We start from the raw sequence: 26,352 nt of genomic DNA, 5'->3' as shown, positions 1-26,352 counted from the left end.
GTAGGTTAGCGCGAGCTTTGGCCACCAGCAAGCGCAATATCGAGACAAGGATCGAGGCGGGGTTGACTAGCGCGACAAGCCCGTGCAGGGGGCAAGGGCCAACGGTCGGGAGATGGCAGAGCGGTTCGGACAAGGCCGCACAAACACTGAACGAGAAAAACGACGGCTCACCGACACACGAAGCTATCACCTCCCAGTTGGGCATTCCGTCGAGCATCGGATAAGCGACGCACGGAACAGTACTGTCTTCTCTATTCCCAGCTCGATATCGAGGATCCACCGACTGCAAGTACCTACACTACTCCTGCGCATCCGAGACAACGGCCAGGCGAGGTTGAGTCCCCAACGGCGACCCAGGGCGCGGTCTAGCGAGCAGAGAGCTAGGAGCAGCGCCGCGGCTGGCGAGTCTCGACGGGGTCAACGGCGCGATAGCGCCCACGGTCGGAGAAAGCACCGGAGAAGCTGAGCAGCGGCGAGCTGAGGGGCGCGACAGGGAAGCTTCGACGGCGGACATGGAAGTAGGGCGCGGCCAGGCGAGCACAAAGCTGCGCGAGGAAACAGAGCGTGCGCAGGGCGACGGGCACCGCGGCACGTCAGGGAGCCGGACGCGGCACACAAGGAGATCCACGGCTGGAAAAACGCCGGCCAGCAGAGAAGTAGAGGTGAGGGCGCACCATGGACAGAGAAGGCAGTGCGCACCCACGGAACAAGCAGATGCGAGCGTGTAGCGTCCGATGGGTGAGCGACTGGAGCAGGGCGCGGCTGAGGAATGGGCAAAGGCCAAGCTGGGGCACCGCAGCGCCAGAGAGGACGCGCAGGGAGATGAACGCCGCGAGGGAACTCCGCGAGCTGGGGCAGGCCGTGCGCAAGGAAGAAGGCCAGAGGCCGGGCGAACTGCTCGGCAAAGAGGAGCTTGGGCGCGAGATGCGCGCCATGGAACTTGGGGCAGTCGGCCGTGCTAGCAGAGGGAGGAGCTGGAGGGTGTTCGACGGAAAAAGCGGTGGCCGTCGCTGGGCATCAGAGAGACGCGCACAGGGACGAGCTGGAGTCAGGGAGCTCGACGCGGCCCGGGCACGACTCGCCGGACGAGCAGGGAGGTGGGCGCGCGCGGGAGCTGGAGCAACGCGCGCCAAGGACCGAGCTCCGCTGGACGCGGCGAGCAGGGCCGAGCCAGGGACGGCGGAAGGGCGACTACTAGCAAGCTCAAAAGCCATGGCCGACGAACTCCGGTGGGTGAAGCGACGAGCCTTCACGGCGAAGTGGAGGTCGAGCCCATGTCAAGGAAATAGAGATCAGGGGCAAGCTCCATATGGAAGAGATCAGGGGCGAGCTCCAAGATAGGGAGAGGAACAACGGGCCTGGAGATTCGACCTGGCTGGGAAGGGAGACGCCACGGTGAGGAGGCGAGGTCACGTGCTGGTAGAAGAAGCAAGGCGTCGAGCGAACTGAGTGAGATGAGCGCGCAGCAAAATATCCCACGGAGTCGACGTCGCTGAAGGAAAAGGAACGTAGGAGAGCTGGATTCCAAGATTAGAACGATGGCAAGGGATAAGGAACGAGACGTATGGGAGCTTCCAGGGAAAAGAGTACGTGGAGAACTCCTAGGGAGCTGTTGGCTTTGGATAGGAGACACCTAAGAAAGTATTCCAGGGAACAAATAACTACTAGATGAGAACAACACATGGAAGATAAGGATGGGAGGACTGAACGGAGGAAGCAAAAATATGATTTTTCTTATTTTCTATTTTTTTAACAGAGAATCGTTGATATTTTGGATCACGATTTTTAGCGATGTAAACTGGATCGACACGTTATACAGATACATATTTTATTCTACGAATCTAGCGAACCAAATCATTTACTAATTATTCACTTTCAGTTCTAGTTACGTTGGTCTAGTTTGTTTCGGACTGGAAACCATTTTTACGAGTTCCAATTAATTTATTCGGGATAAAAATCATCCAAGTGGTTCGGCTTCCGAATTCGTATTCGCGCGAGCGATGAATAATCACCGAACACACAGATTTTCGGAACAACTATGTTCCGAACATCACGAAAATTTAGGAAGAGCCTGGACAGATAAAAATAAAAACGACGTCGCACACGCGACAGCCGAAACAAATGCGATATTAAAATCGCGATAGACGAAAGATGTTTAAAATTTAACGTCTGTTTTATCCACCGATATTACGTGCTTAAATCCATACTCGTTGTCGAGCGGAATATAAACACCTGGGGTGTTACAGCCCTCCCCCCTTAAAAGAATCTCGTCCCGAGATTCGGAGCGAAAGACTTCTAAGGGTAGAGAAGTGTGTAACCAAGTTCATATCAGCGATAATCCTAAGACGGTCCGTAGCGAAGGCGAGTGCCTCAGGATGTGGTTTCTCCAGTGGACATATCATGTATCGCCTTAGGCTAATTTAGATATGTCCACCCATAGAGACGATGTCTGCCAGCAGAACACATAAGGTTCTATGTGGGCAGTTTGTTTTTTTCTGATGACACTGTACTATCTGAGTCTGTTGGGCGAGCGGTAGATATGCGACTTTACCCAAGCAGAATCAGTTGCAACCTCTTGGGTAAAATACACAGAAAGGGGTTTACCAACAAGTGGTCACGGTAAGTTCATAGCACACGAGACGGGTGTGAATGTCGAATAACATCACAGTTAACTCATGTTAGCCAGAGAATCCAAGTCCATGAAAAATGATAGAGACTCGAGAAAATATCAATGAAGAGATCTGTTGATGTTGACTTTACGACCAACCCATTTCATCAAATACTTAGCACGGCTCGACTTGATTACACATGCTGGAAAAGCACACGTGATGCGATCGAGGCGTGACTAGAGCGATAATTAGGTGGTTATTGGCCGACTTAATCTCGATTCTTATAAGTACTTTCTTAGGATGGGTTGAACCAAAGTGAGTTCAGACAACTCGATAAAACGACCTCTAAACTCAATCTTCGTCCATTGGGCACTTACAAGTTAGTAAAACCAACTTGTTGAACTACTTTTGACATTGGGCATGTCCTCTCAGTACCATCGGTAAGCCAAGGGTTGAGAGTTTACATTTGCTAGCAAAAGGTCATGCATTTGGGTAGAAATCCATTTGGTCATGTTCATCCGTTTCTTCATGCGCGATGAACAAACTTGGTTAGGGAATACATGGTTTAAATAAGAGAGCGAATGAACAAACTCTTGCATCTCAGCAGCAGGGAAAGTAAATCTCCATTTTGAGAGCTAATCAGTTGTTTTCCAACACTAAAAAGCTCCAAGACTTCACCTTTACAACAAAGGATGCAAAGGGAACTTGTATGAGTAGCCACCACCAAAGTCAAGAGATAAGAGACGACACATGGAAGTGGTATGCCCGTTTGATCCAACAGAGATGATAGATGTTGCTTGATCACTTGACAAACAACATAGAAATTGTTTCAAGGGAAGGTCCACGAAAGATAACATATCAGTGTAATTCCATAAAGGATCATGACTAGAGACCTTGATACCAGCATGCGCCAAGCAGCATAACCTTGTGTGTACATTCACAAGGGGCTCTCAGTTTCGCGGCGGTACCATAAGTCATTAATCGAGACACCATTATCGAACTGGCACCAATAATGAATCTCACGTGGTAAGAACAATTTGTGCAGAGACAACACATCGATATAGTCTTATAATGGATTATGACTACTAACTGTGATACTAGTGCGTGCCAGGTAGCACAACCATGTGTGTGCACCCACAAGAGGCCCTCGGTTTCAGCGCGGTGCCACCGATTTTAGTCATAACACCATTACCAGACATAACCAATAAGAAATCTCGCACGACACCAAGGGATTGGACAAGGGTGACAATATACAAAGAGACTCTACCTGTCAAAACGATTACAAGTAGAGAACCAAATAGATCATGGCCCGATGAAATAAACAAGGCATGGCCATAAACTAAATTTGATGGAAGGAGTACGATGGGAGACTGTTACTTCAGCCCAAGCATATTTCTATGTCCATCGCAGGGATCACAAGGTCAAGGATTAGTATGTGATTAGATACGGAGGGAAAATAATCATAAGATTAAGTTGGTATGCCTTTGATAGGTATGAGGAAACCAAAGGCATCAAACTAAGGAAACCATCAGGCATAACTTTCCTAGGTTGGGTTGATAAAACAACATTGCGATCTTCAAGAACAGGCAAACTGGAATGGAGACATCAGCTTGCGCCAATCGAACAGGGGCATGGAGTGATAATGAAAAATTCAAATTTGGGTCATGGTTCACTAATTGAGAACATGGCCTAGTTTTGGGTTTAAGCAAACAAATCACCAACCTTCTATCGGCACATCGAGTACCAGAGCAAGCACATATAACACCTAAACATATTACCTAAAGAATGGAGGACAACTATTTCATCTAAGTTCATAATTCAACATTACACTACATTATCTACAATCACTGGTTACTGGAATAAAGATAAGAAAAGCATTTTGGATGTATAGGTGACAAACAAGATGCAACAATCAGGATGCATGCTCGTCTTATACGTCCTCACGAGTTTGCCAACTTACTGTGGCAATAACGTTCTATATCGGTGGCATACTTACGACTCTCACGGTATTTTGCTAGTCGTCAGCTACACATACGTTTTCGAGGTTAGTGTACCTGCAGAAAAATCCATCACAGCCCAATTTCCCAATGATGCAATTCACATATGACAGTTTTATCATAGTGTATACTCCATATATTGCTATATGGAGGCCAGCTCATCATTAAGCGTCGAGCCACGCATAGGCGCTGTTGCCACACTTTAACCATAGGGCAACTCATTATGGTAACTCACCTTCTTACCTGAGCGTAGGTGCGTCGTTACAAGTACATTACACTTCTCAGTATTCCCATGTCCGTATACCCATACACATCCATGGGGTACTGAATTCCCGGAAAAGTAATTACTCCACATCGCAGCCTTCATATATACATATGTAGAACATGTATATATTCAAGCGCTTCAATTAAGCACTTCCCTAGACCGATGTTTGTTCGGTCATGCTCTCACATCTCACCTTACCTTGAGCGTCGATCCATTCAAAACTGAATGGCCAAAAAAATAACAATACACATGTATGCAATACCCACAGTTGTGGCTTAGTGGTTTTAAATAAGCCACCTGATAGTCCTTACTTTAGGGCTTAACAGAGGATGTCGCTAGCATTGTAGTTTTTCAAAGCTGTTTTTCAAAACCAAACAATGTGTTTAGTTGAAAATAAGTTTCCTAAAGCCAAAACTTTGTTTTTAAAATACGTATGTGACCGTATTATACTTAATCCTGCTCCGATACTAGCTGTGGCAGAACCTCCCAAGTTATTGGGCCCACATGCACCTGTCCTTGTCTCAAAGACCTCAGACAACTATGCATGTGCACCAGATAACTTAACAGGATCCGTCCGAGTGTCCCAAGGACTCCGGATAAACCACTTACAACCAGGATCGCAAGATTAAGTAAACACAAATCACACACCAACATTTTGCAGCGGAAATCTTATTACCAATTTTTATAAGTTACATTAAGTTTTACAATGTACATGATCAGAGTGATTACAAAAGTGATTCAAAGAAATAACTTTGAACTGTTATAAATTATTTATAGTTTTGAAATATATGCTAGCTCAAGTGACTATCCTCAATAAGAAATATAGAAGAGTTACTTAGACTTATAAGAAGGCCGAGCCCACCGGCACTTAACACCATCAACAGCAGCACAAAACTATAACCTGAAAAACAACAGGGAATAAAACCATGAGTACGGAATTACTCAGCAAGACTTACCCGACTAAAGAAAAGACTCTTAAGGATATGCTGGCTGATTAGGAATCAAGGTAAGGCTTACCAAATTTCAAAGACTCATTTTGCAGAAGAGCTTACTAGTAGTGAATCCTTATGCCAAAATTTTACTTCACAAGTTAAGTACCTTTCCTGAATCTAAATTTGCCTAATCTAGAGCATCCACTTGTCCTGGTCTAGCTTTCTTTTAGCCAATTCATATTTCACTTGTCAACTACGATGAGTGGTCGGAGGGTAGAGTCTCCATGACCGAGGAGCAACGACGATTCGAACCGATTATACCCAGCTGGGGATCCCTAACCACACGACATATGTAGCACTTAACCCTTGCATATGTCAACCGTTCCCATAGATCCTCCACAACGTGAACCGGTCCGCGCTACCCGGGAGCATAGTACTCCTCCATCCAGCCTCTAGCCAGGAGGGTACACGCTACTCCCACCATCTCCCACGCCCAGTGCGCGGTTGTCTTTTCACGTATGGAATAGCCGGGTTCAGGCTTACCGGAGCATGTGGATAGTTGCAAAGTCTCCACCACAACAGGCCTACATCGAACGGTCCTTAATCGACACAGACGGGCGACCTTGTCCGCTCAGCGTCTGGTCTAGATGTATTCAAACCATTTTCCCATTTTTGGTACCCGACAGGGGTACTCTTTTCCGAATGATGAACCCACTCCCGCCGAAGTGGAATCATCACCATAAGTTTGCTTTGATTTTTGAAATGAAAGGCCCATAACCAATGTTCCACAATCATTCTTTTTGAAAACAAATGATTTTTCAGTTTCTAAGCAGGGCTAAGCATTATCAGTTCTTTTTATAAAATCGGGATTAAGGAGTTTCCAAGGAATGGTAATGCATCAATTGTTTATCACACAACTCCTATCACCTAATGCATCAGATAAGGTGAAAAAGCATTTAAAACACAAGGAAGGGGCAAATGCATCAGGGCTTGCCTGGGTAACACTAGGTTAGTGTTGTTAGATAATGTCCATCTGGCGATCAGTCTTGTCCTAGCACTTGATCATGCAGGTTCGTCCATCAGCATCACCATGCGGAGTAGCCCACGTTTGGGATCGACTTGGCTCGTCTTCCGCATCACGTGATTAATTATCGTACATAATTGAAATGCATTATGCACATGAATGCATATAAGAAACAATAACACCAGATATTATGATGCTACGCAAAAGAGAAATAACCTACTTAATGACGAGACATTGCGGACACTAATTATCGATATATTGTTACTTACGACAATGATCCTCTTTCAACCTAGCTAAATAGTCGAGCTAAATAGTCGAGGTAGTTTCAATTATGAAAGTGACTAACACACATAGAATATTATACCTAGTTTAGAGAGCACACTAAACGACTTATAATCTTAACTACACAATTCTTGGACACCTAATACTTATAAATTTTGATAGAAGAACTTTTATTAACTTTCTAAACCAATTCACCGGTTAACCTGTGTATCATATATACTAGTAAAACTTTCTATTTTTAACATCTACAGTCCCGCAAACACTGAGACCAAATGAGACCTCTTTCATCCTACGACATTGACCAAATTACTAAAACGACTCAGGCAATCTAATAAATTTTATACCTAGTCAGACCATCCATCAATCCACTAACACAAATAACAAATTTACTTATCCTGACTAATTCGACGCGATAGTCGCAAGCACGCCGACGGTTTCCGGTTGACGTCTTTGATCGCACATGTCTGGCGAGTGATGCACACATAACGCGACGACGAGATTGAGTATGGAACGAGCTGACAAGGTGTGATCGAGTAGGTTAGCGCGAGCTTTGGCCACCAGCAAGCGCAATATCGAGACGAGGATCGAGGCGGGGTTGACTAGCGCGACAAGCCCGTGCAGGGGGCAAGGGCCAACGGTCGGGAGATGGCAGAGCGGTTCGGACAAGGCCGCACAAACACTGAACGAGAAAAACGACGGCTCACCGACACACGAAGCTATCACCTCCCAGTTGGGCATTCCGTCGAGCATCGGATAAGCGACGCACGGAACAGTACTGTCTTCTCTATTCCCAGCTCGATATCGAGGATCCACCGACTGCAAGTACCTACACTACTCCTGCGCATCCGAGACAACGGCCAGGCGAGGTTGAGTCCCCAACGGCGACCCAGGGCGCGGTCTAGCGAGCAGAGAGCTAGGAGCAGCGCCGCGGCTGGCGAGTCTCGACGGGGTCAACGGCGCGATAGCGCCCACGGTCGGAGAAAGCACCGGAGAAGCTGAGCAGCGGCGAGCTGAGGGGCGCGACAGGGAAGCTTCGACGGCGGACATGGAAGTAGGGCGCGGCCAGGCGAGCACAAAGCTGCGCGAGGAAACAGAGCGTGCGCAGGGCGACGGGCACCGCGGCACGTCAGGGAGCCGGACGCGGCACACAAGGAGATCCACGGCTGGAAAAACGCCGGCCAGCAGAGAAGTAGAGGTGAGGGCGCACCATGGACAGAGAAGGCAGTGCGCACCCACGGAACAAGCAGATGCGAGCGTGTAGCGTCCGATGGGTGAGCGACTGGAGCAGGGCGCGGCTGAGGAATGGGCAAAGGCCAAGCTGGGGCACCGCAGCGCCAGAGAGGACGCGCAGGGAGATGAACGCCGCGAGGGAACTCCGCGAGCTGGGGCAGGCCGTGCGCAAGGAAGAAGGCCAGAGGCCGGGCGAACTGCTCGGCAAAGAGGAGCTTGGGCGCGAGATGCGCGCCATGGAACTTGGGGCAGTCGGCCGTGCTAGCAGAGGGAGGAGCTGGAGGGTGTTCGACGGAAAAAGCGGTGGCCGTCGCTGGGCATCAGAGAGACGCGCACAGGGACGAGCTGGAGTCAGGGAGCTCGACGCGGCCCGGGCACGACTCGCCGGACGAGCAGGGAGGTGGGCGCGCGCGGGAGCTGGAGCAACGCGCGCCAAGGACCGAGCTCCGCTGGACGCGGCGAGCAGGGCCGAGCCAGGGACGGCGGAACGGCGACTACTAGCAAGCTCAAAAGCCATGGCCGACGAACTCCGGTGGGTGAAGCGACGAGCCTTCACGGCGAAGTGGAGGTCGAGCCCATGTCAAGGAAATAGAGATCAGGGGCAAGCTCCATATGGAAGAGATCAGGGGCGAGCTCCAAGATATTGAGAGGAACAACGGGCCTGGAGATTCGACCTGGCTGGGAAGGGAGACGCCACGGTGAGGAGGCGAGGTCACGTGCTGGTAGAAGAAGCAAGGCGTCGAGCGAACTGAGTGAGATGAGCGCGCAGCAAAATATCCCACGGAGTCGACGTCGCTGAAGGAAAAGGAACGTAGGAGAGCTGGATTCCAAGATTAGAACGATGGCAAGGGATAAGGAACGAGACGTATGGGAGCTTCCAGGGAAAAGAGTACGTGGAGAACTCCTAGGGAGCTGTTGGCTTTGGATAGGAGACACCTAAGAAAGTATTCCAGGGAACAAATAACTACTAGATGAGAACAACACATGGAAGATAAGGATGGGAGGACTGAACGGAGGAAGCAAAAATATGATTTTTCTTATTTTCTATTTTTTTAACAGAGAATCGTTGATATTTTGGATCACGATTTTTAGCGATGTAAACTGGATCGACATGTTATACAGATACATATTTTATTCTACGAATCTAGCGAACCAAATCATTTACTAATTATTCACTTTCAGTTCTAGTTACGTTGGTCTAGTTTGTTTCGGACTGGAAACCATTTTTACGAGTTCCAATTAATTTATTCGGGATAAAAATCATCCAAGTGGTTCGGCTTCCGAATTCGTATTCGCGCGAGCGATGAATAATCACCGAACACACAGATTTTCGGAACAACTATGTTCCGAACATCACGAAAATTTAGGAAGAGCCTGGACAGATAAAAATAAAAACGACGTCGCACACGCGACAGCCGAAACAAATGCGATATTAAAATCGCGATAGACGAAAGATGTTTAAAATTTAACGTCCGTTTTATCCACCGATATTACGTGTTTAAATCCATACTCGTTGTCGAGCGGAATATAAACACCTGGGGTGTTACAGCCCTCCCCCCTTAAAAGAATCTCGTCCCGAGATTCGGAGCGAAAGACTTCTAAGGGTAGAGAAGTGTGTAACCAAGTTCATATCAGCGATAATCCTAAGACGGTCCGTAGCGAAGGCGAGTGCCTCAGGATGTGGTTTCTCCAGTGGACATATCATGTATCGCCTTAGGCTAATTTAGATATGTCCACCCATAGAGACGATGTCTGCCAGCAGAACACATAAGGTTCTATGTGGGCAGTTTGTTTTTTTCTGATGACACTGTACTATCTGAGTCTGTTGGGCGAGCGGTAGATATGCGACTTTACCCAAGCAGAATCAGTTGCAACCTCTTGGGTAAAATACACAGAAAGGGGTTTACCAACAAGTGGTCACGGTAAGTTCATAGCACACGAGACGGGTGTGAATGTCGAATAACATCACAGTTAACTCATGTTAGCCAGAGAATCCAAGTCCATGAAAAATGATAGAGACTCGAGAAAATATCAATGAAGAGATCTGTTGATGTTGACTTTACGACCAACCCATTTCATCAAATACTTAGCACGGCTCGACTTGATTACACATGCTGGAAAAGCACACGTGATGCGATCGAGGCGTGACTAGAGCGATAATTAGGTGGTTATTGGCCGACTTAATCTCGATTCTTATAAGTACTTTCTTAGGATGGGTTGAACCAAAGTGAGTTCAGACAACTCGATAAAACGACCTCTAAACTCAATCTTCGTCCATTGGGCACTTACAAGTTAGTAAAACCAACTTGTTGAACTACTTTTGACATTGGGCATGTCCTCTCAGTACCATCGGTAAGCCAAGGGTTGAGAGTTTACATTTGCTAGCAAAAGGTCATGCATTTGGGTAGAAATCCATTTGGTCATGTTCATCCGTTTCTTCATGCGCGATGAACAAACTTGGTTAGGGAATACATGGTTTAAATAAGAGAGCGAATGAACAAACTCTTGCATCTCAGCAGCAGGGAAAGTAAATCTCCATTTTGAGAGCTAATCAGTTGTTTTCCAACACTAAAAAGCTCCAAGACTTCACCTTTACAACAAAGGATGCAAAGGGAACTTGTATGAGTAGCCACCACCAAAGTCAAGAGATAAGAGACGACACATGGAAGTGGTATGCCCGTTTGATCCAACAGAGATGATAGATGTTGCTTGATCACTTGACAAACAACATAGAAATTGTTTCAAGGGAAGGTCCACGAAAGATAACATATCAGTGTAATTCCATAAAGGATCATGACTAGAGACCTTGATACCAGCATGCGCCAAGCAGCATAACCTTGTGTGTACATTCACAAGGGGCTCTCAGTTTCGCGGCGGTACCATAAGTCATTAATCGAGACACCATTATCGAACTGGCACCAATAATGAATCTCACGTGGTAAGAACAATTTGTGCAGAGACAACACATCGATATAGTCTTATAATGGATTATGACTACTAACTGTGATACTAGTGCGTGCCAGGTAGCACAACCATGTGTGTGCACCCACAAGAGGCCCTCGGTTTCAGCGCGGTGCCACCGATTTTAGTCATAACACCATTACCAGACATAACCAATAAGAAATCTCGCACGACACCAAGGGATTGGACAAGGGTGACAATATACAAAGAGACTCTACCTGTCAAAACGATTACAAGTAGAGAACCAAATAGATCATGGCCCGATGAAATAAACAAGGCATGGCCATAAACTAAATTTGATGGAAGGAGTACGATGGGAGACTGTTACTTCAGCCCAAGCATATTTCTATGTCCATCGCAGGGATCACAAGGTCAAGGATTAGTATGTGATTAGATACGGAGGGAAAATAATCATAAGATTAAGTTGGTATGCCTTTGATAGGTATGAGGAAACCAAAGGCATCAAACTAAGGAAACCATCAGGCATAACTTTCCTAGGTTGGGTTGATAAAACAACATTGCGATCTTCAAGAACAGGCAAACTGGAATGGAGACATCAGCTTGCGCCAATCGAACAGGGGCATGGAGTGATAATGAAAAATTCAAATTTGGGTCATGGTTCACTAATTGAGAACATGGCCTAGTTTTGGGTTTAAGCAAACAAATCACCAACCTTCTATCGGCACATCGAGTACTAGAGCAAGCACATATAACACCTAAACATATTACCTAAAGAATGGAGGACAACTATTTCATCTAAGTTCATAATTCAACATTACACTACATTATCTACAATCACTGGTTACTGGAATAAAGATAAGAAAAGCATTTTGGATGTATAGGTGACAAACAAGATGCAACAATCAGGATGCATGCTCGTCTTATACGTCCTCACGAGTTTGCCAACTTACTGTGGCAATAACGTTCTATATCGGTGGCATACTTACGACTCTCACGGTATTTTGCTAGTCGTCAGCTACACATATGTTTTCGAGGTTAGTGTACCTGCAGAAAAATCCATCACAGCCCAATTTCCCAATGATGCAATTCACATATGACAGTTTTATCATAGTGTATACTCCATATATTGCTATATGGAGGCCAGCTCATCATTAAGCGTCGAGCCACGCATAGGCGCTGTTGCCACACTTTAACCATAGGGCAACTCATTATGGTAACTCACCTTCTTACCTGAGCGTAGGTGCGTCGTTACAAGTACATTACACTTCTCAGTATTCCCATGTCCGTATACCCATACACATCCATGGGGTACTGAATTCCCGGAAAAGTAATTACTCCACATCGCAGCCTTCATATATACATATGTAGAACATGTATATATTCAAGCGCTTCAATTAAGCACTTCCCTAGACCGATGTTTGTTCGGTCATGCTCTCACATCTCACCTTACCTTGAGCGTCGATCCATTCAAAACTGAATGGCCAAAAAAATAACAATACACATGTATGCAATACCCACAGTTGTGGCTTAGTGGTTTTAAATAAGCCACCTGATAGTCCTTACTTTAGGGCTTAACAGAGGATGTCGCTAGCATTGTAGTTTTTCAAAGCTGTTTTTCAAAACCAAACAATGTGTTTAGTTGAAAATAAGTTTCCTAAAGCCAAAACTTTGTTTTTAAAATACGTATGTGACCGTATTATACTTAATCCTGCTCCGATACTAGCTGTGGCAGAACCTCCCAAGTTATTGGGCCCACATGCACCTGTCCTTGTCTCAAAGACCTCAGACAACTATGCATGTGCACCAGATAACTTAACAGGATCCGTCCGAGTGTCCCAAGGACTCCGGATAAACCACTTACAACCAGGATCGCAAGATTAAGTAAACACAAATCACACACCAACATTTTGCAGCGGAAATCTTATTACCAATTTTTATAAGTTACATTAAGTTTTACAATGTACATGATCAGAGTGATTACAAAAGTGATTCAAAGAAATAACTTTGAACTGTTATAAATTATTTATAGTTTTGAAATATATGCTAGCTCAAGTGACTATCCTCAATAAGAAATATAGAAGAGTTACTTAGACTTATAAGAAGGCCGAGCCCACCGGCACTTAACACCATCAACAGCAGCACAAAACTATAACCTGAAAAACAACAGGGAATAAAACCATGAGTACGGAATTACTCAGCAAGACTTACCCGACTAAAGAAAAGACTCTTAAGGATATGCTGGCTGATTAGGAATCAAGGTAAGGCTTACCAAATTTCAAAGACTCATTTTGCAGAAGAGCTTACTAGTAGTGAATCCTTATGCCAAAATTTTACTTCACAAGTTAAGTACCTTTCCTGAATCTAAATTTGCCTAATCTAGAGCATCCACTTGTCCTGGTCTAGCTTTCTTTTAGCCAATTCATATTTCACTTGTCAACTACGATGAGTGGTCGGAGGGTAGAGTCTCCATGACCGAGGAGCAACGACGATTCGAACCGATTATACCCAGCTGGGGATCCCTAACCACACGACATATGTAGCACTTAACCCTTGCATATGTCAACCGTTCCCATAGATCCTCCACAACGTGAACCGGTCCGCGCTACCCGGGAGCACAGTACTCCTCCATCCAGCCTCTAGCCAGGAGGGTACACGCTACTCCCACCATCTCCCACGCCCAGTGCGCGGTTGTCTTTTCACGTATGGAATAGCCGGGTTCAGGCTTACCGGAGCATGTGGATAGTTGCAAAGTCTCCACCACAACAGGCCTACATCGAACGGTCCTTAATCGACACAGACGGGCGACCTTGTCCGCTCAGCGTCTGGTCTAGATGTATTCAAACCATTTTCCCATTTTTGGTACCCGACAGGGGTACTCTTTTCCGAATGATGAACCCACTCCCGCCGAAGTGGAATCATCACCATAAGTTTGCTTTGATTTTTGAAATGAAAGGCCCATAACCAATGTTCCACAATCATTCTTTTTGAAAACAAATGATTTTTCAGTTTCTAAGCAGGGCTAAGCATTATCAGTTCTTTTTATAAAATCGGGATTAAGGAGTTTCCAAGGAATGGTAATGCATCAATTGTTTATCACACAACTCCTATCACCTAATGCATCAGATAAGGTGAAAAAGCATTTAAAACACAAGGAAGGGGCAAATGCATCAGGGCTTGCCTGGGTAACACTAGGTTAGTGTTGTTAGATAACGTCCATCTGGCGATCAGTCTTGTCCTAGCACTTGATCATGCAGGTTCGTCCATCAGCATCACCATGCGGAGTAGCCCACGTTTGGGATCGACTTGGCTCGTCTTCCGCATCACGTGATTAATTATCGTACATAATTGAAATGCATTATGCACATGAATGCATATAAGAAACAATAACACCAGATATTATGATGCTACGCAAAAGAGAAATAACCTACTTAATGACGAGACATTGCGGACACTAATTATCGATATATTGTTACTTACGACAATGATGCTCTTTCAACCTAGCTAAATAGTCGAGCTAAATAGTCGAGGTAGTTTCAATTATGAAAGTGACTAACACACATAGAATATTATACCTAGTTTAGAGAGCACACTAAACGACTTATAATCTTAACTACAAAATTCTTGGACACCTAATACTTATAAATTTTGATAGAAGAACTTTTATTAACTTTCTAAACCAATTTACCGGTTAACCTGTGTATCATATATACTAGTAAAACTTTCTATTTTTAACATCTACAGTCCCGCAAACACTGAGACCAAATGAGACCTCTTTCATCCTACGACATTGACCAAATTACCAAAACGACTCAGGCAATCTAATAAATTTTATACCTAGTCAGACCATCCATCAATCCACTAACACAAATAACAAATTTACTTATCCTGACTAATTCGACGCGATAGTCGCAAGCACGCCGACGGTTTCCGGTTGACGTCTTTGATCACACATGTCTGGCGAGTGATGCACACATAACGCGACGACGAGATTGAGTATGGAACGAGCTGACGAGGTGTGATCGAGTAGGTTAGCGCGAGCTTTGGCCACCAGCAAGCGCAATATCGACGACGAGGATCGAGGCGGGGTTGACTAGCGCGACAAGCCCGTGCAGGGGCAAGGGCCAACGGTCGGGAGATGGCAGCGCGGTTCGGACAAGGCCGAACAAACACTGAACGAGAAAAACGACGGCTCACCGACACACGAAGCTATCACCTCCCAGTTGGGCATTCCGTCGAGCATCGGATAAGCGACGCACGGAATAGTACTGTCTTCTCTATTCCCAGCTCGATATCGAGGATCCACCGACTGCAAGTACCTACACTACTCCTGCGCATCCGAGACAACGGCCAGGCGAGGTTGAGTCCCCAACGGCGACCCAGGGCGCGGTCTAGCGAGCAGAGAGCTAGGAGCAGCGCCGCGGCTGGCGAGTCTCGACGGGGTCAACGGCGCGATAGCGCCCACGGTCGGAGAAAGCACCGGAGAAGCTGAGCAGCGGCGAGCTGAGGGGCGCGACAGGGAAGCTTCGACGGCGGACATGGAAGTAGGGCGCGGCCAGGCGAGCACAAAGCTGCGCGAGGAAACAGAGCGTGCGCAGGGCGACGGGCACCGCGGCACGTCAGGGAGCCGGACGCGGCACACAAGGAGATCCACGGCTGGAAAAACGCCGGCCAGCAGAGAAGTAGAGGTGAGGGCGCACCATGGACAGAGAAGGCAGTGCGCACCCACGGAACAAGCAGATGCGAGCGTGTAGCGTCCGATGGGTGAGCGACTGGAGCAGGGCGCGGCTGAGGAATGGGCAAAGGCCAAGCTGGGGCACCGCAGCGCCAGAGAGGACGCGCAGGGAGATGAACGCCGCGAGGGAACTCCGCGAGCTGGGGCAGGCCGTGCGCAAGGAAGAAGGCCAGAGGCCGGGCGAACTGCTCGGCAAAGAGGAGCTTGGGCGCGAGATGCGCGCCATGGAACTTGGGGCAGTCGGCCGTGCTAGCAGAGGGAGGAGCTGGAGGGTGTTCGACGGAAAAAGCGGTGGCCGTCGCTGGGCATCAGAGAGACGCGCACAGGGACGAGCTGGAGTCAGGGAGCTCGACGCGGCCCGGGCACGACTCGCCGGACGAGCAGGGAGGTGGGCGCGCGCGGGAGCTGGAGCAACGCGCGCCAAGGACCGAGCTCCGCTGGACGCGGCGAGCAGGGCCGAGCCAGGGACGGCGGAAGGGCGACTACTAGCAAGCTCAAAAGCCATGGCCGACGAACTCCGGTGGGTGAAGCGACGAGCCTTCACGGCGAAGTGGAGGTCGAGCCCATGTCAAGGAAATAGAGATCAGGGGCAAGCTCCATATGGAAGAGATCAGGGGCGAGCTCCAAGATAGGGAGAGGAACAACGGGCCTGGAGATTCGACCTGGCTGGGAAGGGAGACGCCACGGTGAGGAGGCGAGGTCACGTGCTGGTAGAAGAAGCAAGGCGTCGAGCGAACTGAGTGAGATGAGCGCGCAGCAAAATATCCCACGGAGTCGACGTCGCTGAAGGAAAAGGAACGTAGGAGAGCTGGATTCCAAGATTAGAACGATGGCAAGGGATAAGGAACGAGACGTATGGGAGCTTCCAGGGAAAAGAGTACGTGGAGAACTCCTAGGGAGCTGTTGGCTTTGGATAGGAGACACCTAAGAAAGTATTCCAGGGAACAAATAACTACTAGATGAGAACAACACATGGAAGATAAGGATGGGAGGACTGAACGGAGGAAGCAAAAATATGATTTTTCTTATTTTCTATTTTTTTAACAGAGAATCGTTGATATTTTGGATCACGATTTTTAGCGATGTAAACTGGATCGACACGTTATACAGATACATATTTTATTCTACGAATCTAGCGAACCAAATCATTTACTAATTATTCACTTTCAGTTCTAGTTACGTTGGTCTAGTTTGTTTCGGACTGGAAACCATTTTTACGAGTTCCAATTAATTTATTCGGGATAAAAATCATCCAAGTGGTTCGGCTTCCGAATTCGTATTCGCGCGAGCGATGAATAATCACCGAACACACAGATTTTCGGAACAACTATGTTCCGAACATCACGAAAATTTAGGAAGAGCCTGGACAGATAAAAATAAAAACGACGTCGCACACGCGACAGCCGAAACAAATGCGATATTAAAATCGCGATAGACGAAAGATGTTTAAAATTTAACGTCTGTTTTATCCACCGATATTACGTGCTTAAATCCATACTCGTTGTCGAGCGGAATATAAACACCTGGGGTGTTACAGCCCTCCCCCCTTAAAAGAATCTCGTCCCGAGATTCGGAGCGAAAGACTTCTAAGGGTAGAGAAGTGTGTAACCAAGTTCATATCAGCGATAATCCTAAGACGGTCCGTAGCGAAGGCGAGTGCCTCAGGATGTGGTTTCTCCAGTGGACATATCATGTATCGCCTTAGGCTAATTTAGATATGTCCACCCATAGAGACGATGTCTGCCAGCAGAACACATAAGGTTCTATGTGGGCAGTTTGTTTTTTTCTGATGACACTGTACTATCTGAGTCTGTTGGGCGAGCGGTAGATATGCGACTTTACCCAAGCAGAATCAGTTGCAACCTCTTGGGTAAAATACACAGAAAGGGGTTTACCAACAAGTGGTCACGGTAAGTTCATAGCACACGAGACGGGTGTGAATGTCGAATAACATCACAGTTAACTCATGTTAGCCAGAGAATCCAAGTCCATGAAAAATGATAGAGACTCGAGAAAATATCAATGAAGAGATCTGTTGATGTTGACTTTACGACCAACCCATTTCATCAAATACTTAGCACGGCTCGACTTGATTACACATGCTGGAAAAGCACACGTGATGCGATCGAGGCGTGACTAGAGCGATAATTAGGTGGTTATTGGCCGACTTAATCTCGATTCTTATAAGTACTTTCTTAGGATGGGTTGAACCAAAGTGAGTTCAGACAACTCGATAAAACGACCTCTAAACTCAATCTTCGTCCATTGGGCACTTACAAGTTAGTAAAACCAACTTGTTGAACTACTTTTGACATTGGGCATGTCCTCTCAGTACCATCGGTAAGCCAAGGGTTGAGAGTTTACATTTGCTAGCAAAAGGTCATGCATTTGGGTAGAAATCCATTTGGTCATGTTCATCCGTTTCTTCATGCGCGATGAACAAACTTGGTTAGGGAATACATGGTTTAAATAAGAGAGCGAATGAACAAACTCTTGCATCTCAGCAGCAGGGAAAGTAAATCTCCATTTTGAGAGCTAATCAGTTGTTTTCCAACACTAAAAAGCTCCAAGACTTCACCTTTACAACAAAGGATGCAAAGGGAACTTGTATGAGTAGCCACCACCAAAGTCAAGAGATAAGAGACGACACATGGAAGTGGTATGCCCGTTTGATCCAACAGAGATGATAGATGTTGCTTGATCACTTGACAAACAACATAGAAATTGTTTCAAGGGAAGGTCCACGAAAGATAACATATCAGTGTAATTCCATAAAGGATCATGACTAGAGACCTTGATACCAGCATGCGCCAAGCAGCATAACCTTGTGTGTACATTCACAAGGGGCTCTCAGTTTCGCGGCGGTACCATAAGTCATTAATCGAGACACCATTATCGAACTGGCACCAATAATGAATCTCACGTGGTAAGAACAATTTGTGCAGAGACAACACATCGATATAGTCTTATAATGGATTATGACTACTAACTGTGATACTAGTGCGTGCCAGGTAGCACAACCATGTGTGTGCACCCACAAGAGGCCCTCAGTTTCAGCGCGGTGCCACCGATTTTAGTCATAACACCATTACCAGACATAACCAATAAGAAATCTCGCACGACACCAAGGGATTGGACAAGGGTGACAATATACAAAGAGACTCTACCTGTCAAAACGATTACAAGTAGAGAACCAAATAGATCATGGCCCGATGAAATAAACAAGGCATGGCCATAAACTAAATTTGATGGAAGGAGTACGATGGGAGACTGTTACTTCAGCCCAAGCATATTTCTATGTCCATCGCAGGGATCACAAGGTCAAGGATTAGTATGTGATTAGATACGGAGGAAAAATAATCATAAGATTAAGTTGGTATGCCTTTGATAGGTATGAGGAAACCAAAGGCATCAAACTAAGGAAAACCATCAGGCATAACTTTCCTAGGTTGGGTTGATAAAACAACATTGCGATCTTCAAGAACAGGTAAACTGGAATGGAGACATCAGCTTGCGCCAATCGAACAGGGGCATGGAGTGATAATGAAAAATTCAAATTTGGGTCATGGTTCACTAATTGAGAACATGGCCTAGTTTTGGGTTTAAGCAAACAAATCACCAACCTTCTATCGGCACATCGAGTACCAGAGCAAGCACATATAACACCTAAACATATTACCTAAAGAATGGAGGACAACTATTTCATCTAAGTTCATAATTCAACATTACACTACATTATCTACAATCACTGGTTACTGGAATAAAGATAAGAAAAGCATTTTGGATGTATAGGTGACAAACAAGATGCAACAATCAGGATGCATGCTCGTCTTATACGTCCTCACGAGTTTGCCAACTTACTGTGGCAATAACGTTCTATATCGGTGGCATACTTACGACTCTCACGGTATTTTGCTAGTCGTCAGCTACACATACGTTTTCGAGGTTAGTGTACCTGCAGAAAAATCCATCACAGCCCAATTTCCCAATGATGCAATTCACATATGACAGTTTTATCATAGTGTATACTCCATATATTGCTATATGGAGGCCAGCTCATCATTAAGCGTCGAGCCACGCATAGGCGCTGTTGCCACACTTTAACCATAGGGCAACTCATTATGGTAACTCACCTTCTTACCTGAGCGTAGGTGCGTCGTTACAAGTACATTACACTTCTCAGTATTCCCATGTCCGTATACCCATACACATCCATGGGGTACTGAATTCCCGGAAAAGTAATTACTCCACATCGCAGCCTTCATATATACATATGTAGAACATGTATATATTCAAGCGCTTCAATTAAGCACTTCCCTAGACCGATGTTTGTTCGGTCATGCTCTCACATCTCACCTTACCTTGAGCGTCGATCCATTCAAAACTGAATGGCCAAAAAAATAACAATACACATGTATGCAATACCCCCAGTTGTGGCTTAGTGGTTTTAAATAAGCCACCTGATAGTCCTTACTTTAGGGCTTAACAGAGGATGTCGCTAGCATTGTAGTTTTTCAAAGCTGTTTTTCAAAACCAAACAATGTGTTTAGTTGAAAATAAGTTTCCTAAAGCCAAAACTTTGTTTTTAAAATACGTATGTGACCGTATTATACTTAATCCTGCTCCGATACTAGCTGTGGCAGAACCTCCCAAGTTATTGGGCCCACATGCACCTGTCCTTGTCTCAAAGACCTCAGACAACTATGCATGTGCACCAGATAACTTAACAGGATCCGTCCGAGTGTCCCAAGGACCCCGGATAAACCACTTACAACCAGGATCGCAAGATTAAGTAAACACAAATCACACACCAACATTTTGCAGCGGAAATCTTATTACCAATTTTTATAAGTTACATTAAGTTTTACAATGTACATGATCAGAGTGATTACAAAAGTGATTCAAAGAAATAACTTTGAACTGTTATAAATTATTTATAGTTTTGAAATATATGCTAGCTCAAGTGACTATCCTCAATAAGAAATATAGAAGAGTTACTTAGACTTATAAGAAGGCCGAGCCCACCGGCACTTAACACCATCAACAGCAGCACAAAACTATAACCTGAAAAACAACAGGGAATAAAACCATGAGTACGGAATTACTCAGCAAGACTTACCCGACTAAAGAAAAGACTCTTAAAGATATGCTGGCTGATTAGGAATCAAGGTAAGGCTTACCAAATTTCAAAGACTCATTTTGCAGAAGAGCTTACTAGTAGTGAATCCTTATGCCAAAATTTTACTTCACAAGTTAAGTACCTTTCCTGAATCTAAATTTGCCTAATCTAGAGCATCCACTTGTCCTGGTCTAGCTTTCTTTTAGCCAATTCATATTTCACTTGTCAACTACGATGAGTGGTCGGAGGGTAGAGTCTCCATGACCGAGGAGCAACGACGATTCGAACCGATTATACCCAGCTGGGGATCCCTAACCACACGACATATGTAGCACTTAACCCTTGCATATGTCAACCGTTCCCATAGATCCTCCACAACGTGAACCGGTCCGCGCTACCCGGGAGCACAGTACTCCTCCATCCAGCCTCTAGCCAGGAGGGTACACGCTACTCCCACCATCTCCCACGCCCAGTGCGCGGTTGTCTTTTCACGTATGGAATAGCCGGGTTCAGGCTTACCGGAGCATGTGGATAGTTGCAAAGTCTCCACCACAACAGGCCTACATCGAACGATCCTTAATCGACACAGACGGGCGACCTTGTCCGCTCAGCGTCTGGTCTAGATGTATTCAAACCATTTTCCCATTTTTGGTACCCGACAGGGGTACTCTTTTCCGAATGATGAACCCACTCCCGCCGAAGTGGAATCATCACCATAAGTTTGCTTTGATTTTTGAAATGAAAGGCCCATAACCAATGTTCCACAATCATTCTTTTTGAAAACAAATGATTTTTCAGTTTCTAAGTAGGGCTAAGCATTATCAGTTCTTTTTATAAAATCGGGATTAAGGAGTTTCCAAGGAATGGTAATGCATCAATTGTTTATCACACAACTCCTATCACCTAATGCATCAGATAAGGTGAAAAAGCATTTAAAACACAAGGAAGGGGCAAATGCATCAGGGCTTGCCTAGGTAACACTAGGTTAGTGTTGTTAGATAACGTCCATCTGGCGATCAGTCTTGTCCTAGCACTTGATCATGCAGGTTCGTCCATCAGCATCACCATGCGGAGTAGCCCACGTTTGGGATCGACTTGGCTCGTCTTCCGCATCACGTGATTAATTATCGTACATAATTGAAATGCATTATGCACATGAATGCATATAAGAAACAATAACACCAGATATTATGATGCTACGCAAAAGAGAAATAACCTACTTAATGACGAGACATTGCGGACACTAATTATCGATATATTGTTACTTACGACAATGATGCTCTTTCAACCTAGCTAAATAGTCGAGCTAAATAGTCGAGGTAGTTTCAATTATGAAAGTGACTAACACACATAGAATATTATACCTAGTTTAGAGAGCACACTAAACGACTTATAATCTTAACTACACAATTCTTGGACACCTAATACTTATAAATTTTGATAGAAGAACTTTTATTAACTTTCTAAACCAATTCACCGGTTAACCTGTGTATCATATATACTAGTAAAACTTTCTATTTTTAACATCTACAGTCCCGCAAACACTGAGACCAAATGAGACCTCTTTCATCCTACGACATTGACCAAATTACCAAAACGACTCAGGCAATCTAATAAATTTTATACCTAGTCAGACCATCCATCAATCCACTAACACAAATAACAAATTTACTTATCCTGACTAATTCGACGCGATAGTCGCAAGCACGCCGACGGTTTCCGGTTGACGTCTTTGATCACACATGTCTGGCGAGTGATGCACACATAACGCGACGACGAGATTGAGTATGGAACGAGCTGACGAGGTGTGATCGAGTAGGTTAGCGCGAGCTTTGGCCACCAGCAAGCGCAATATCGACGACGAGGATCGAGGCGGGGTTGACTAACGCGACAAGCCCGTGCAGGGGCAAGGGCCAACGGTCGGGAGATGGCAGCGCGGTTCGGACAAGGCCGAACAAACACTGAACGAGAAAAACGACGGCTCACCGACACACGAAGCTATCACCTCCCAGTTGGGCATTCCGTCGAGCATCGGATAAGCGACGCACGGAACAGTACTGTCTTCTCTATTCCCAGCTCGATATCGAGGATCCACCGACTGCAAGTACCTACACTACTCCTGCGCATCCGAGACAACGGCCAGGCGAGGTTGAGTCCCCAACGGCGACCCAGGGCGCGGTCTAGCGAGCAGAGAGCTAGGAGCAGCGCCGCGGCTGGCGAGTCTCGACGGGGTCAACGGCGCGATAGCGCCCACGGTCGGAGAAAGCACCGGAGAAGCTGAGCAGCGGCGAGCTGAGGGGCGCGACAGGGAAGCTTCGACGGCGGACATGGAAGTAGGGCGCGGCCAGGCGAGCACAAAGCTGCGCGAGGAAACAGAGCGTGCGCAGGGCGACGGGCACCGCGGCACGTCAGGGAGCCGGACGCGGCACACAAGGAGATCCACGGCTGGAAAAACGCCGGCCAGCAGAGAAGTAGAGGTGAGGGCGCACCATGGACAGAGAAGGCAGTGCGCACCCACGGAACAAGCAGATGCGAGCGTGTAGCGTCCGATGGGTGAGCGACTGGAGCAGGGCGCGGCTGAGGAATGGGCAAAGGCCAAGCTGGGGCACCGCAGCGCCAGAGAGGACGCGCAGGGAGATGAACGCCGCGAGGGAACTCCGCGAGCTGGGGCAGGCCGTGCGCAAGGAAGAAGGCCAGAGGCCGGGCGAACTGCTCGGCAAAGAGGAGCTTGGGCGCGAGATGCGCGCCATGGAACTTGGGGCAGTCGGCCGTGCTAGCAGAGGGAGGAGCTGGAGGGTGTTCGACGGAAAAAGCGGTGGCCGTCGCTGGGCATCAGAGAGACGCGCACAGGGACGAGCTGGAGTCAGGGAGCTCGACGCGGCCCGGGCACGACTCGCCGGATGAGCAGGGAGGTGGGCGCGCGCGGGAGCTGGAGCAACGCGCGCCAAGGACCGAGCTCCGCTGGACGCGGCGAGCAGGGCCGAGCCAGGGACGGCGGAAGGGCGACTACTAGCAAGCTCAAAAGCCATGGCCGACGAACTCCGGTGGGTGAAGCGACGAGCCTTCACGGCGAAGTGGAGGTCGAGCCCATGTCAAGGAAATAGAGATCAGGGGCAAGCTCCATATGGAAGAGATCAGGGGCGAGCTCCAAGATAGGGAGAGGAACAACGGGCCTGGAGATTCGACCTGGCTGGGAAGGGAGACGCCACGGTGAGGAGGCGAGGTCACGTGCTGGTAGAAGAAGCAAGGCGTCGAGCGAACTGAGTGAGATGAGCGCGCAGCAAAATATCCCACGGAGTCGACGTCGCTGAAGGAAAAGGAACGTAGGAGAGCTGGATTCCAAGATTAGAACGATGGCAAGGGATAAGGAACGAGACGTATGGGAGCTTCCAGGGAAAAGAGTACGTGGAGAACTCCTAGGGAGCTGTTGGCTTTGGATAGGAGACACCTAAGAAAGTATTCCAGGTAACAAATAACTACTAGATGAGAACAACACATGGAAGATAAAAAAAACTCGGTCGGGAAGGGAAAGACCGCCCTTCCGATATTATATTAAGAAGAGACCGAAACATGGTCCCGGCCGAGAAAATCCCCGAACCCTGGCCCCCCATCACTAGCGGGCCGTCACCGCCCACTCTGCAACGGCCCAGCCGGAGGGTGGCGCGCAGGACGTAACCCGGGAGCGGGTGGGGCACAACGAGGGGATTTTTTTTAACCAAGCCAGAAATTCGCCCCCGAGGGGGATCGAACCCAGGACCTGGAGGTGCTACTCGGAAGCCTTAACCATTACGCTAGAGGCCCTTTCGCAACACATGGAAGATAAGGATGGGAGGACTGAACGGAGGAAGCAAAAATATGATTTTTCTTATTTTCTATTTTTTAACAGAGAATCGTTGATATTTTGGATCACGATTTTTAGCGATGTAAACTGGATCGACACGTTATACAGATACATATTTTATTCTACGAATCTAGCGAACCAAATCATTTACTAATTATTCACTTTCAGTTCTAGTTACGTTGGTCTAGTTTGTTTCGGACTGGAAACCATTTTTACGAGTTCCAATTAATTTATTCGGGATAAAAATCATCCAAGTGGTTCGGCTTCCGAATTCGTATTCGCGCGAGCGATGAATAATCACCGAACACACAGATTTTCGGAACAACTATGTTCCGAACATCACGAAAATTTAGGAAGAGCCCGGACAGATAAAAATAAAAACGACGCCGCACACGCGACAGCCGAAACAAATGCGATATTAAAATCGCGATAGACGAAAGATGTTTAAAATTTAACGTCCGTTTTATCCACCGATATTACGTGCTTAAATCCATACTCGTTGTCGAGCGGAATATAAACACCTGGGGTGTTACACGGGCGAGGAACTTCTCAAGATAACCTGGCCACGATGAGGTGAGAAAATTGACTCGCTTGGTCACTGGACAAGGGTTGGCACGCGAAGAACAAGGGCAAATCAAGCTTGGGACTGGGGACAGGATTATGTTAGAACTCCGATCCGAGGGAGATAACTCACACGCAGTGGACACAAAGATGTTTTGGTGCCACCGAATGGCTGCTTTTCTCTGTTGATTGCTCTATGTATATAAAGGAAATACATGCATGTATATATGGCTACTAGGGAATCAGATAATCACGACACGCTCGTGATCAGCCATTGCCATCCCAGTGCCCTGGGCCGTGCCGTGAAGAGCGCACGCAGTCGCGGTGTGCGCGGCCAGCCAGGAACGGTGATCGCGCACTGATCTACTTCCTAAGAATAAAAAAGAAGCTAATCTGGGCTTACTATAACATTATCCTCCTAAGCCCAGTTTACACAAGATTTTTCATGCCGATCCCACCACGGAGTTCTTGGAGCTGACTTTGACCGAGTGCCTTCGTAAGAATGTCGCCCAGCTGCAACTCGGTCCCGGCGCACTCGACGTTGATCAGCTTCCTGTCGCAGCATTCCCAGATGAAGTGGAATTTCACATCTATGTGCTTGCTCCGGTCATGATGCACATGATTCTTCATCAGTGCAATGGCAGACTTGTTGTCCACCTTGAGCCTGGGTGCAACGACTGCTCCATCGATGAGCTCAGCCAACAGTCATGCCAGCTAGACTACCTCGCACGCGGACGCAGCGACTGCGATGTATTCTGCCTCGCATGAAGACAAAGCAACCACTTTCTGTTTTGCCGATTGCCAAGCAACCAGCCCTCCTGCCAGGAAGAAGATGAGG

General features: G+C 46.9%; 3 protein-coding genes and 1 pseudogene across 3 annotated transcripts; all 4 read left to right on the top strand.

Annotated features, from left to right (window-relative positions):
- On the top strand, positions 1 to 1,567 carry LOC100384067 (uncharacterized). The gene has a single exon (NM_001176669.2). It carries the CDS (start codon positions 676 to 678, stop codon positions 1,339 to 1,341), a length of 666 nt encoding a protein of 221 aa, NP_001170140.1. The 5' UTR covers positions 1 to 675; the 3' UTR covers positions 1,342 to 1,567.
- A 3,925-nt stretch (positions 1,568 to 5,492) lies between these two features.
- Positions 5,493 to 9,478, top strand: LOC118476146 (uncharacterized). The gene has a single exon (XM_035964292.1). It carries the CDS (start codon positions 8,318 to 8,320, stop codon positions 8,984 to 8,986), a length of 669 nt encoding a protein of 222 aa, XP_035820185.1. The 5' UTR covers positions 5,493 to 8,317; the 3' UTR covers positions 8,987 to 9,478.
- A 3,656-nt stretch (positions 9,479 to 13,134) lies between these two features.
- Positions 13,135 to 17,118, top strand: LOC109943519 (uncharacterized). The gene has a single exon (XM_035964291.1). It carries the CDS (start codon positions 15,960 to 15,962, stop codon positions 16,623 to 16,625), a length of 666 nt encoding a protein of 221 aa, XP_035820184.1. The 5' UTR covers positions 13,135 to 15,959; the 3' UTR covers positions 16,626 to 17,118.
- Positions 17,119 to 23,488: 6,370 nt separating this feature from the next.
- On the top strand, positions 23,489 to 24,744 carry LOC109943518 (uncharacterized; annotated as a pseudogene).
- Positions 24,745 to 26,352: the final 1,608 nt, after the last annotated feature.

The sequence above is a fragment of the Zea mays genome, chromosome 1 (assembly GCF_902167145.1).
Source record: "Zea mays cultivar B73 chromosome 1, Zm-B73-REFERENCE-NAM-5.0, whole genome shotgun sequence".
NCBI classification, from domain to species: domain Eukaryota; kingdom Viridiplantae; phylum Streptophyta; class Magnoliopsida; order Poales; family Poaceae; genus Zea; species Zea mays.
This window is presented reverse-complemented; position numbering and strand designations above follow the sequence as displayed.

Bases quoted from the DNA above. Each gene is read 5' to 3' on its own strand.
- LOC100384067 (NM_001176669.2), top strand. From the start codon at position 676: ATGGACAGAGAAGGCAGTGCGCACCCACGGAACAAGCAGATGCGAGCG.
- LOC118476146 (XM_035964292.1), top strand. From the start codon at position 8,318: ATGGACAGAGAAGGCAGTGCGCACCCACGGAACAAGCAGATGCGAGCG.
- LOC109943519 (XM_035964291.1), top strand. From the start codon at position 15,960: ATGGACAGAGAAGGCAGTGCGCACCCACGGAACAAGCAGATGCGAGCG.